Source organism: Pipra filicauda, unplaced genomic scaffold (assembly GCF_003945595.2).
Source record: "Pipra filicauda isolate LSUMZ 115617 unplaced genomic scaffold, ASM394559v2 scaffold182_size1470994_pilon, whole genome shotgun sequence".
Taxonomy (NCBI): domain Eukaryota; kingdom Metazoa; phylum Chordata; class Aves; order Passeriformes; family Pipridae; genus Pipra; species Pipra filicauda.
The window spans coordinates 96,049-109,494 of record NW_024104290.1 but is presented as its reverse complement, the minus strand read 5'-3'; the positions used below and the strand labels follow the sequence as shown (position 1 = coordinate 109,494).

Here is a 13,446-nt window from a genome sequence, read left to right as displayed (position 1 = left end):
AAACACCTGAAATACCACAGAAGAAAATCATCACAGTTGACACTCCAATAACATTTCCATCATTGCTTTATTGATTCCAAACCCGAGGGGGAAAAATAGTTTAATTTACATATATTTTACTTCCCGTACACCACTCACAGCAATGAGGCAACAGAGTTCAGTATTTCTGTGCAGAGCCTTCGTGTTTCATTTGCACTTTTGTGCTGCAAAGGCTTCTTGGAGATTAAGCACCAAGATGTGGTGGGAATATGGAGAACAAGCAGTGGTGGGGACATCAGGAAAGGTGTGCTGGGAAGAGAGGGAATGCTGCATCCTGCTCCTGGGATAAAAGCCACTGCACTCTGCAGGTGGTTAGAGCAGTTCCTGTGGGTCACTGTCAGCACCCAGGTTTTTAAGCACAGCAATTAACTCCCTCAAACTAAAGATTTCACTGATCCCATGGGGTCAGGCTGCACCTCTGCCTGAGATCCCATTCCAGTCCTGGCTTGGCAGAGGTGAGCAGCAGGTCTGGTGTTGCTCTTTCCAAAAAGGAGGGGTGGCAAACAGGCCAGGAGCAAGATTTGGAGACAGAGCCTTGTATTCACAACTGTGATTTATGTGTCCAGGCTGGTGACAGCAGCTCTGCCAGGCACAGAGTGCAGCTGTGCCATCCAGCTGTGCTCCCGTCGGGATAAGGCAGGAAGACTGTTTCCACTGGGGGATCCCCCTCTCCACTCCCAGGGAGAGAGCTGGTGAGCAGGGGAGGGAAACAGGCTGAGCTGTAACAGGCAAAGGAATTTTAAGGCTGGAGAATGGTTCCTGGCTTCATCCCTGCAGCAGACTCCTGGCCACAATCATCCTCATGACCTCGTTGGTACCTGCAGGCAGGACAGGGTTGGAAAGGAAAGACAGTTAAGAGATAATCCAATATTTTACCCCCCAAAAAGGCCAAGGGAATTCTCCCCTGATCTGCAGTTTACAGCACAGAAAAGCTCTTCCCACCAGCTGAGGTGGCATTTAGGAGGTGTTGGGCCAAAACAGAGCTGACGAGTGCCAGAAAATTGCTTGGGAAAGGCTTCAGATGGTGGTGCTGCCTTTTATCAGATGGTGGTGCTACCTTTTATTTGGGCATTGGGAGGGTGCAGGCACCAGGCACCGAGCAGAACTGGATTTATACCAACATCTGAGCTTTCTGCTTTACCATTTACAACACACACAAAGGCTGCAAGCCCACTCAGTGTTGGAAGGAGGATGTTCCTTATCAGATACCCTGGTTGTAGGGGAAGGGATTTCAAAGGAGGAAAAACAAAATGTTGAGGAGGCCAAACTGAGATTAGAAAAGGCCAGATACTGTTAGAGACATGATGTCAAAGGGTGCAGACAGACCAGAATCACAGGAAAGGAATTGTTAGGGAGAATCATCACGTGACGAGGAGTAATGGGATGGAACTGGACAGAGGCACTGCTAACATGACAACTAAATATCTTCCTCTGCTGTAAGGCTCTTAAAATAGACAGTAACTGCTCCAACACACCCAGAGCTCCCAGCCAAGGGACTCACACAGGACACCTCATGCTCAGAGCAAACCAGGACTCTGCAACCTAAGAATCCCGGAGTCATGTGGGAAGGTGGGGGCCTCCAGAGGGGGTTTTCTCTCCTGACTCCTCTGCCAGGTCGCTGGCAGTACGAGTGTCTCTTACCTTCCAGGATCTGGTGGACTCTGATGTCTCGCACAAACTGCTGCACTGCATAATCCTTCAAGTAGCCGTAGCCCCCGTGCATCTGCAGAGCCTGGTTACAGATCTAAGAGGAGAACATCGCTGCTGAGGTGACTTCTGGAGGACAGAGCAGTGGCAGAAGCCCGGTAAGACCCCAGGAACCTGGCCTCATTGGGTTTTTTCCCTGGTCACCCAGTCTCATCTCCCAAACCCGTGGTGTGACAGCACAGCTCTGCTCTCTGCCCCCATCAGCGCTGCTCTCGAGTGTGTCACGCTACCTAAATGCTGTTTCACATTTATGCGGCCAGGATTGCACGGGAACACCCGGGGACGGGGATGGGAATACCCAGGAATGGGTATTTTTAGGGGAAAAAGGCGCTTTTTTGCTGCATTTCTGTGGTTTGCGGATGCAAACCCGAACCGCCCGATCGCCACCTGGCGGCCACTCAGGGATAGGGCCTGGAGGGCGCTGGTTTCCATGGAAACAGGACTCCGTGTGTCCCATCTGTCAATTTGGAATACAAAGCACAATAATAGCAAAAACACAGAGTGCTGAGAAAGCACAGTAGCTTCGGAATTACCCTGATTTAGGAAGCGTCAAGGGGCAGGTTTGCTTTTCTCTCCCTTCTTGCTTTCTCTTTTCAGGGACGTTTTGGTAAGGTATGGAAATAATAAGGTGTTTTTCGAAGTGATCAGGTATTTTTCAGTGGTCTAGGAAAGACCACTTGCTACCTAGGAACGATCACCGTGCAACATGGAAATTATCCTTTGAAAATAGAAATGCTCTGCTCCCTCTCCCATCTCCCTTCTCAGTCCCTTAGGAAGCAGCAGAGAAAGCACTTCAGAGAGACTGATCCTGCAGCATCCACAGGTGGAGAACTCTGTCTTATAAAAAACACCCTGGTCCTGAAATCATAACATGGTTTGAGTTGGAATGTTCCTTAAAGCTCATCTCATTTCAAACTCCTGCCATGGGCAAGGACACCTTTCACCAGCCCAGGTTGCTCCAAGCCCTGTCCAACCTGGCCTTGGATATTTCCAGGGATGGGGCAACCACAGCTTCTCTGGGCAACCTGTGCCAGGGCCTCCCCACCCTCACAGTCTTCCTAAAGAATGTCTTCCTAAACCCTCTTCTTTCAATGTGAAGCCATTCCCCCTTGTCACTACCTGCTCTTGTAAATATTCCCTTTCCAGCTTTCTCATAGGCTCCCTCAGGTCCTGGAAGGCTGCAATTAGGTTGCCCCGAAGCCTTCTTTTTTCCAGGCTGAACAAACCCAATTCTTTCAGCCTTTCCTTGTGGGAGAGGTGGCTCTCCATCCCTCTGATCACCTGGGTGGCCTCCTCTGGACTCGCTCCAACAGGTCCCTGTCCTTCTGTCTAGACAAGGCTCAGTGAACACACTTGGATCGGGGTCTCTATGGCATCAAACTTCCTCCTGCCACCCTGGTCACCAAGAGGGGGCCTCAGAAGCTCTGACAGCAAGTGGTGTTTGAGTGACCTACCAGGAAGCACTCGTCGGTGGCGAAGAGCTTGGCCATGGAGCAGAGCACGGCCGCGTCCTCCCGCCCGTCCTGCAGGGCCCGCGCCGCGTGCCGGACCAGCAGCCGCGCCGCCACCAGCCTCGTGGCCATCTCTGCCAGCCCAAACTGCAGGTACTGCCACAGGGAGCACGAGGTCAGCACCCCCAGAGGGGCCTGAACCACAGCTCCCCCCGCCCCCAGGCAGCGCCCAGCCCCGACGCGCTTCCTTCCGCAGGGAAAGCGTGTTCCTGACTTCTCCGGGGAAAACCCTGAGAAGGGAGTGATGGCACCTCTGGCTGCCTGTTCAGCAGGGTCAGGAAGAGCATAGAGGTGCAGGGCTGATGGAAGGGTTACCTGATTGTTTGCCAGGGGTTCCCCGAACTGTTTGCGGACAGTGAGGTGTTCCTGAGCCAGGAGGACGGAGGCATGAGCAGCTCCTAACGAACACGAGGCTGGTGGGAGAAGCCAAGGACCCAGGGTGAATATGAAGCCAATTCAGATGAGCATCAGGATGATCCTGCCCTTCACCCCTGCCCTTCTCACCGATGTTTATCCTGCCTCCATTCAGCCCCTGCATGGCGATGCTGAAGCCCTGCCCCTCGGCTCCCAGACGGTTGCCAACAGGAACAGCACAGTCCTCGAAGATCACAGCCCGAGTTGGCTGGGAATTCCAGCCTACCTGGGAAAAAACAGAGCACCTTCCAGCTGCCTGAAGAGCAGCACACCTCCAGCTCCTGCAGAGAACCACCCAGCCTGCACTCAACCCCTCAGTGTCATTGCCAAGCTGCCTCTGAGTGCTTTGTCCTCAGTGTGGAAACTGGAATGTATTTGAGAAAATGCACAGATCCAATGAACCTTCACGCTCCTGAGACTAAAATCCTTCACTTACCAAAGGGATGGGTATTTGGCAAACTTCACCAAAGCTGGACTTGGCTTGGTAAAGCCATGCCAGGCTGGGACTCCAGTCCCATCCAAGAAGAGATCCCAAATGCTTTGCACAGACAAGCTCCTCAGGCCAAGAGGACACGGCCTCAAGCTGTGCCAGTGGGGGTTCAGGCTGGACATCAGGAAGAATTTCTTCACTGAAAGGGCTGTCAGGCACTGGAAGGGGCTGCCCAGGGAGGTTTGGAGTCCCCATCCCTGCAGGTGTCCAAGGAACGACTGGCCGTGGCACTCAGTGCTCTGGGCCGGGGGACAAATTGGGCATCAGGCACAGTAATCTTGGAGGTCTTTTCCAACCTAAATTCTGTGATTCTGTGATCTCTGTCCTACACTTCCCTCAAGCACTCAGGAAGGGCAAGCCAAGCCTCTTACCTTCCTCTCTTTCTTGCCAAAGCTGAGCCCTGGAGTGCCCTTCTCCACCACCAGGCAGGAGATGCCCTTGGGGCCTGGGCCCCCCGTGCGACACATGACCACGTACACATCAGTGTCCCCTCCCCCGCTGATGAAGGCCTGCAGAAGGGCACAAAGAGACAAGTGTGGCTTTCCTGTGCCAACCCTGAGCCTGCAGCAGCAGCTGGGATACAAAGGTGGAGGGGCAAAGACCCCACGGCCAGGAGGAATTTAGGGGCTCCGGTGAAAGCTCTGCAGAGCACGTCCTGCCTTGGGAGAGTGCACAGAGAAGAGGAGACAGCAGGGGATGGAAAGGACAGTGAGACCCAGGCCCCAGTGTGCAGGCAGCCTTAAGAGGAGCAAAGAGGTACCTTGGAGCCATTCAGGACATAGGTGTCCCCTTTCCTCTGAGCTGAGGTCAGCAGGGAAGCTGCATCACTTCCACTCCCTGTTGGAGAGGTAAGGAAGCAGCCAGTGAAGCAGAGGGTGCAGAACCTACAAATTCTTCTCAGGAGACACCTGAGTTTGTACCACGAGCATCTCAGCAATCCCCACCTGCCCCTCCCCAACCTCCCAAATGAACACGAAAAGAAACTTTTCACCTCCAGCTCTGTTCAATGTTCATGTTCAGTTAAACTGTGTCAGGAGCACGGGAAGGGAGGTGGTTTCCTGGTTGAGGATGCTCACCTGGCTCAGTCAGGCAGTAAGAGGCAAATTTCTCCATGCTACAGAGGGATGGGCAGAACCTGCGGCGCTGCTCCTCGCTGCCAAAGGTGTCGATCATCCAAACACACATGCTGGAGTGGGAGGGAAGGGGCAGCTTTACAGGGTATGAGCACAGCCCTGGGAGGAAGGCAGGTCACACAAGAACATCCCTGGCTGAACAGAGCAAAGCTCCACGGGGCTCAGCCATAAGCCCTGAGGCCCGAAAGTGTATTGTTCCACCTCAAAACAGGGCAAAATGAGGCGTCCTGGAAGCCAGGAGATCACCTGCCATTCACCACAGACCCACTGCCCTGTGGGACAGCAGTAACAGCCTCAGTGCTCCCCTCAGTGCTCAGCCCTACTCTGTCTTAGAAAACTGCACCTGGAAGGAGGAGGCATCACCATTCCAGCTTCCAGTGCCAAGTGAGCCCGTCCCTGGACATGTCTGTACAAGCAGGACAGGGCCCTGGTATCAGGTGGTGCCTCTGGGCTCTGTCACAGTATGGCCAGTGCACAAAGGCTTTTTCCAAACAAGTTACTATCTATAGACAGCTTAAATGGGAGACCAGGGAACAAAATCCAGAACTTAATCCCATCTTGCATGCCACGAAGCTAAAATTACTTCTTGGTGGCATCCCTTGCAGCCTATTTGTTTACTGCCATCCAGGGATCCTCACAGGGATGTGCCTACTCGAGGTCACAATTTCAATATTTAAATGAGCAGCACCCAGGAAGCTGTTCCAGCTGGATTTGGAGCCCACAGAGCAGCTGTGTTTTCCATCCACCCCTCTGCAGACACACTCACTTGTGGATGCTCATGTAAGCAGTGGTGCTGGTGCATCCTGTTGATAAAGCCTCAAAGATTATGGAGGTGTCGAGTCGTGACAATCCGGAGCCACCGACATCTGGTTTCACGTAGATCCCACCAAAGCCCAGCTGGGCTGCCTTCCGCATGGTTTCCACTGGGAATATTTCCTGTTGGGGCAGGCAGAGATATCCCAAGTGAATATTCATCATCAGTTCAATCTGCTGGTACACCTGGGCTACCAAGTCCAGTCCTACACTCCTTGCAGAGCGTAAGTTGGCCAGGTGGGTTAAAGGAGAGGTGGCTCCCTGTGCAGACACATTCCATCTTCAGGAGTAAATCCGGGTTTCAGGCGATGGAATAGCCTGGTTAGGAAAGCTTTAAAGTATTTCTGATGATTTCCCACCCCAGCTGCAGCAGCAGCTTCAATGAACACCTCTACAGATGGCACGACAGCACCGAGGAGGTATTGCAGGAACCCCTTGGTGAGGCCCAAGGATCACAACACGTTAAAGGAGGGAAAAGTGAGCAGTCCAAGCCCTCCAAGGCTGTCATACCTTTTCATCCCACTCAGCCATGTAAGGAGCCATCTCCTTGGCAGCAAAATCAAGGGCAACTTTTTGGAATTCCTTCTGATCCTCAGTCAGTCCGACAGATGCTGGAAAAGCAGGAAGAGATTGTAATATGTGTCAGTTATGGGAAAGCAGCAAAACCACCTCTTCTATACCTCAAAGTGCCCCTTAACTCATGCAAACAGCTCAGGGTCTGCTGCAGAGACCATTGCTCCGTTCCTCAGGAGCATCAGGGGGCTTTGGGAGGGGCTTTCTTAGGACAAAACAAACGCTATCCCAGGTTGCTTCAAGCCCCGTCTGACCTGGCCTTGACCACTTCCAAGGATGGGGCAGCCACAGCTTCTCTGGGCAACCTGTGCCAGCTGGAATTCTGCCAGAATTTCTTCCTAACATCTGACCTAAATCACTCCTCTTTCAGTTTAAATCCACTCCCCCTTGTCCTATCAGTCTGCCCATGCAAAAAACCCGCTTTCCTTCTTTTTTATAATCCCCCTTTTCTGAGATATTCTTTGATTTCACTGTCAAGCCTGGAAAACCGTGACGGTCTAACAAAGGTAAGGGAGGTACAGGGAGGTGGGAGGACCTTTCCTTGTGGGTTCTGTCCCACTGCTGGGCACAGTCTAACAAAGGTAAGGGGGGTACAAAGAGAGGGAAAGACCTTTCTTTGCAGATGTGCTCTAACAAAGGTAAGGGGGGGAGAGGGATGGGGAAAGATGTTTACTTGTGGGTTCTGTCCCATTGCCGGGAAGGGTCTAAAAAAGGTAAGGGAGATACAGGGAGGGTGAAGGACCTTTCCTTGCGGGCACTGCTCCACTGCCGGCTACCCACCGCGGGGTGTCCGAGCTCGCATCGCCCTGGGCTGTGCAGGGACACAGGGAGCAGGGACACAAGGAGCAGGGATACAAGAGCAGGAGAATGGACACATCCCTCCAGGCGGGCACAGTTCTTGGACCACCGACCCCTCTCCATCTTCCCCCACGCCGCCTCCCCCCGGGCCGCGGGGGGACATCCCCGGGGGGGATATCGGGGGCCGGGCAGGCGGAGCCGGGGCCGGGATCGGGGCATCCCCGGGATCGGGGCATCCCCGGATCCTTACGGTCGATGCAGGACGCGATCCCCCGCCGCCCCAGCGCCAGCCGGGCCGCCACCCGCGGGGCCGCTCGCCACGCCATGGCCATGGCCGGGGCCGTCCCCGTTCCCGGTTCCCGGCTCCCGGCGGGGCAGGCTGGGAGCTGTAGTCCTGCCCCCGGTACCGCCCGCCCGAGCGGGGAGGGAGCGAGGGGAGCCGGCCCTGCCCCGGCGTTTGCATAGCGGGCACCGCTTCCTCCCGCAGCCCGAGCATCCTCATCCCGCACCGGCACCGGGGAGCGGCGCGGCCGGTGAGCGGGAGCTCGGGGGGTGGGAGAGAGGGAGAGAGGGAGAGGGGGAGGGAGAGAGGGAAGGGGAGGGGAGAAGCTTGGCATGGGAGGTGGAAAAGTTGATGCCAGGCGGCCTGGCAGGAGGAGGCCAGCGCAGAGCCGCGGAACTCCTGCTGAGAGAGGGGGCAGGGGATGGGCCGCCCGGCTCGGCGCTTGGCACGGGATTGTGCGGGTCGGGAGGGACCTCTGGGGGTGATCCGGTCCAGCCCCCCCTGCCACCGCAGGGTCACCTGGCGCAGGTGACGCGGAAACGCGTCCGGGTGGGGTTTGACGTCTGCAAAGGGAGACATTCCCGGAGGGACTTCAGCGAGCGAGGCAGGGAGAGCAACAGGCTGAGCCGGAGCCCCCGGTGCGGGGCTGGGCTCCGCAGGGAAGCGCTTCTCCCTTTTCCAGAGGCACAGCCCCTCTGGCTCAGCCCACGCGGCTCCGGGACCGTTCTCCAGCGGCTCTGGAGCAGGAATCCAGCCCTGCTGCTGGTGTCCATCAGCCCAGGGCGCGGTCCCCAGCCCCTGCCAGCATTCACACTGATAGAGGAAGTGGCTGAGCTCAGGGAAAGATTTATTCGCTCTCCACTCTCCCTACAGCTCTGTCTCAGCCAGCTCTACTTTTCCCAGCTTGCCTGAATACGCAGTAATTCCTCCTCCTTAATTCCTCCTCCTTCTCTCGTTCGTCAGGCGAAGATAATTCAAAGAGACCAGAGATGCCTTGGCCGAGCAGAAAGAGAGACAAAGGAGCAGTAGCAGGTCTGTGCTGACATCCTGACTGATTTAGCATCTCTCATTTGAGGTTCCAAGCTGTAGTGAAACTACAGGCAGCCGAATTAACCGTCTGCCTTTCAGAGCCACATGTTTTACAGACAGCATTTCCTGTGTAGAATGGGCTGAGCACCCAGGCGAGACTGAGACAAGTCTGCTGGGTGTGTGATAAGGACAATGATGTATATTCTGGCTAGGAATGTGTAATTCATGCCCATTTATGAAGAGCTTTCAGGTCCTACACGTTAGAGATGGCCAGTCAGAGTATGTGTAGTGCCAGGAAGCTGATGGGAAAAGAAAAAAGCAAAAACCTTGCACTGGAGGCACCATTATGTGGTGTTAAAAGTATAAGATGAAAAAAAATTTCACAGTTGGCTCATCCATGCCACTCATCTGCTTGATCCACTCTAACAAATAACCACCTTCTTACCCTTTAATCACTTCTTAATAATTGAGGGGTTTTTTTTGCCTGGGTCCTGAAGAAACAAGGGATATGAATCCCTTCTGAACAGGTAGCTCAGTGGAGGCTTAAGATAAGGTTTCCAGCTACAGGAATAGAAATAGCTTACTTTTCTGCTGAATGTTCCTGTTACTCACCAGATTCACCTAAACCAGCTTTGTTGCCTGCAGCTGATTTCTCAGCAATTAATTAAAAAAATTTCAACTCCACTTCATGTGGGCAACATGGTCTATCCTTTTTTTTTTTTTTTTTTTTAATGACTAACTGTGACTTTAAAATTCCATTTGTGCATGCTGCACACACACACACACAAAAATATACTTATTTCAGATGCAAATTAGAAATACTCAGAATCACTGGTGCATAATGCTACTACCTTACCCTTAACACCTGGGGTGCACCAAACCTCTGCTGCAGTCAGGTGAAACCAGCTTAAACAACTAAAAATATTTTAGCACCAGTCATTGCAGAAAAATGTGAAACAAAATGTGTTTTACCTGAACGGTTTGCTTCTTTCTTTTAAGATAAAAAAGAGCCTGATGCTAAAATTGCCAAAACCGAGGAGGAGACTTCAGATAAGGAGGAGGAAGAGAAGTCTGCAAAACCTCCAGCTGGGAGCTCCAAGTCGGGATGGAAGAACTGGAAGAAGACAAAAGAATCTGAGTCTGGTGGGGAGGAAAGCAAGATCACATATTGTCACTGGCTGCTGAAATCAGAACCGGAGAGCAGGCTGGAGAAGGGGGTGGATGTGAAAGTAAGCACTGACACCCATCCTTACTCAGCAGGGCACAGCAGCAGTGTCACCCCTGCCCAGAGCATTGGTGACCAGAGGGGCAGGACCAGACAGCTCAGATTGCTTTTTCCTTCTCTAAACCTGTTTGTCTTCCTGGAAATAGAAAGATGTAAGGTTGTGTTTTTCCAGGGTGACAGCCTTGGGGTTTCATACGTGTAATAAAAGAGGAAATCAGGTCCTCAGGATGCTTGGCTGTTCATCACAGGGGCAGCATCTATTTCAGGCTCTGCCTTTACACCACTGCAGTGTTCCTCCTTTGCAAAGGCTTTTCTTCAGCCCCTGTGGGAAGAAAAAATTGTGTCAAGTTCATATTATAATAGAAGGAGCTACTAGCAGCAAATGTTTAGGCTCAGTGTAGACAATGACACAGTGAGGATCAGACACCTCCTGAATTAACCTGATTTTCATTCCATTTGGCAGTTCAGCGTTGATGACTTGAAAGCTCAGCCCAATCAGACAACCTGCTGGGATGGAGTGAGAAACTACCAGGTAAGAAGCACATGGAGTCACTGGAACAGCACCAGGAAAAAGGTGGCTCCCCCCACAGATAAGTGGTTCCCTCTCCTGAAGCATTTCCTTTTGAGGTGTGTTTATACAGGTGCATTTTGGCAGGAGTCTAAAGTCTAAACTCCTTAGTTGCCTCTAGGTCAGGGATAGATTCAGGCTGGGGAATATTCTGTCAATATTGACATCTTTTAGCAAGTCTGTACTTGCCCAAATATGCCCTGTCAGTGTAGAGCTTTCTCTTCCAAAGGAATTCCACGTGGTTCCCCTACTAGATAGATATGATCCCTGTGCTATATATGCTTCCCCCTCTACATGATCTGCTCTGCTGCCTGTTTGCTAACAGCAAGTTAAGTCTTTGGAACAAGGGTGGCTGAGCTGTTGAATTCCCACACACTTTCTAACCAACAGGATCTTGCTCTTCAGCCTTGTTTTTCCTTATTTTAATTCCAACACAAAAACATCTCTATGACAACTGTAGGAAAATCTGAGTAGCTCTGAAGCACATCTACCTCTCTTGCTGTTAGTTCCTGTTCCTGGCTGCTTGTAATGAAGCCCTGAGAGCTTGATAGGAAGAGCTGAAAGTCTCTTGTTTGCCCCTGACAGGCAAGGAATTTCCTGAGAGCCATGAAAATTGGGCAGCAGGCTTTCTTCTACCACAGTAACTGTAAAGAGCCTGGCATTGTGGCCATTGTCAAGGTGAGTGTCTGTGTTTTGGGGGGAGTAGTAATGGATGGGTTATCCAACAGCTCCTTACCTGTGCCTCAGCACCAAAGGAGTGCAGGAGTTGTCCAGTCTGAGCAGGGAATGAGCCCTGGGCACCTCAGCTCAGCAGGCCAGGGCTGACTCAAGCATCTGTCCCCAGAGAGATGGAACCACAGTGCTGTTTTCCTGCTGACATTTCAGGGCACTCCCAGCCAAGCCAAGTGTTGCTCCACACTCTGATTCAAATCTGACTCACTAAGTTCAGCTGAGCCCACAAGGCATTAATATAAAACCCAGGGCACAGAAAAGCTTTTTCTCTAAGAGCACAACTCACCACAAGGACTATCATCACCTACCCAGTTTTCCTCTGCTGCATGTTTTCCTGCCTTATCTCCAGAAGGTGATGCTTCACTGACAGCTGGAGTGTTCTGCAGTGCTTCGACCCAAGAAATGTGAGGGAAACACATCTCACCATTAGAATGGAGTCCAGGGGAAGCAAGGCTGATTTTTGCACTCGGATTATTCCTTGTGTCTAGTCACAGCTTTTTTCAAAGGGCATTTCATACCCTTTGCTGACAGTTGTTTTAAACTGGTGGGAACTTGTCTCTCATTCTTCTCCCCTTTCTGCTCCAGATTGTAAAGGAGGCCTACCCTGATCACACACAGTTTGATCAGAAGGATCCCCACTATGATTCCACCAGCAGAAAGGAGAACCCCAAATGGTCCATGGTAATGTACTGCACTAAATACTCTGTGTGCAAACTGAGTGAAGGGAGAAGCCTCTTTGCATCATATTGCAAATCCTGGTCTTCTATCCTGGCCTAGCTGCCTTTTTCTCTCTCAAGAGAAAATCAATCCTATTTTCTGTGTCTTTCCCCCTATCCCCACCAAAAGGCTGCCAAAATGTATCTCCCTAAATTTTCCAACCTTATGTGGGTGCAGAGCTGGCCTCCTTGCATGGCAGAACTCTGGGTTAGGAAAATGAACATCTTTAAGTACCAATCTCAGTCCACAGCAAACAAAGCTGTGCTTTTGAGGCACGTTAAATTGTAGGGAAGGGACTGATCATGGGCTGGCTCCATCCCACATCTGACTTGTTGTCTGTGACAACATGAATGCACACTCTGTTGCACAGTGCTAATCCATGTGAGCAGATCACCTGCCAGGAGCACCTGGAAGTTCTTTTGGCCTCGGGCAAGGAAAAAAGCTTCCAGGCTGTGATAAGGTGGTGCACATCAGTCATTTGCTTCGGTTTTAAACCTTTATCCCCTCCAAAGATGTTATGTGCCATCTGGAGGCTGTACCCCTCCCCAACCCTGCTCCTTTGCTGCCCACCCTGCCCAGGTGGACGTGCAGTTTGTGCGGATGACGAAGAGGTTCATCCCCCTCTCGGAGATCAAGGCTCACCACCTGGCACACAAAGCAGATGGGGGGCCCCTGAAGGACATGATGCTCTTCACAAGGCAACGTCTTTCCATCCAACCACTGACACAAGGTAAGAACTCCCTTGGACTCCTGAGGCCGTTCCCTCTGGGAGAGACAGAACCTTCAAGTTCCACTCATGGCTTTTTCTGTCTTTTTAACGCAGAGCAATTTGATTTTGTCTTGAGCCTGGAAGAGGAAAAGCCACATTAAGGAGCTGAGAGCAGCTCAGCTTCCCCCCAGCCTGCTGATGCCTCCTCCTCAACCAGCACAGTTCTCAAGTTTACCTGCTCAGCCCCAGCCCCACGAACACGCCCACACACGGTTCTCAGCCACACGTCCCTTACTCTGACACACTGTTATTTTTGCTTATTTTTAAATAAATAAAGCCTTTTGGAATCAACTGCAGCTTCTCAGTTTTTAATAGGGGAAAAAAATCTGCTATTTATCTCTTGAAGGACCAAACAGGTACATCCTTCTTTGAGGTGTTTAATTCCAGATCTAGTGCAGTTCCATGTACTGCAGAGGGACATTTTTCTGCAGAAAGGTATCACTAAGTTCTGTCTAGAACAAGAAAATTTAGAATAATAGAATCATAGAATGGCCTGGGTTGGAAGGGACCTTAAAGATCATCTTGTTCTACCCCTGCTTCCACCCTGCTACCCCTGGCCTTGAACACTTCCAGGGATGGGGCAGCCACAGCTTCTCTGGGCAACCTGTTCCTGTCCTTCCCCACCCTCACAGGGAAGAATTTCCT

The 13,446-nt window shown here is 51.9% G+C and overlaps 2 protein-coding genes across 4 annotated transcripts; one reads left to right on the top strand and one right to left on the bottom strand.

Annotated features, from left to right (window-relative positions):
* Positions 1-48: 48 nt before the first annotated feature.
* Positions 49-7,843, bottom strand: ACAD8 (acyl-CoA dehydrogenase family member 8). Its single transcript, XM_027721023.2, has 11 exons — positions 7,729-7,843; positions 6,618-6,718; positions 6,061-6,230; positions 5,238-5,347; positions 4,922-4,998; positions 4,533-4,670; positions 3,762-3,897; positions 3,573-3,670; positions 3,201-3,353; positions 1,681-1,783; positions 49-857 (listed from the first exon to the last, which is right to left on the bottom strand). The coding sequence occupies exons 1-11, from the start codon at positions 7,808-7,810 to the stop codon at positions 805-807; spliced, it is 1,221 nt and encodes a 406-aa protein (XP_027576824.1). The 5' UTR covers positions 7,811-7,843; the 3' UTR covers positions 49-804.
* On the top strand, positions 1,688-13,092 carry THYN1 (thymocyte nuclear protein 1). Of its 3 annotated transcripts, none has more exons than XM_027721026.2 (8): positions 1,688-1,844; positions 8,725-8,793; positions 9,790-10,019; positions 10,479-10,547; positions 11,169-11,261; positions 11,901-11,996; positions 12,612-12,762; positions 12,856-13,092. In XM_027721026.2, the coding sequence occupies exons 2-8, from the start codon at positions 8,751-8,753 to the stop codon at positions 12,900-12,902; spliced, it is 729 nt and encodes a 242-aa protein (XP_027576827.1). In that variant the 5' UTR covers positions 1,688-1,844; positions 8,725-8,750; the 3' UTR covers positions 12,903-13,092. The 3 variants fall into 3 exon arrangements, with proteins under 3 accessions (XP_027576827.1, XP_027576828.1, XP_027576825.1); XM_027721027.2 differs by lacking the exon at positions 1,688-1,844 and adding an exon at positions 7,902-8,030; XM_027721024.1 differs by lacking the exon at positions 1,688-1,844 and adding an exon at positions 7,903-8,011.
* Positions 13,093-13,446: the final 354 nt, after the last annotated feature.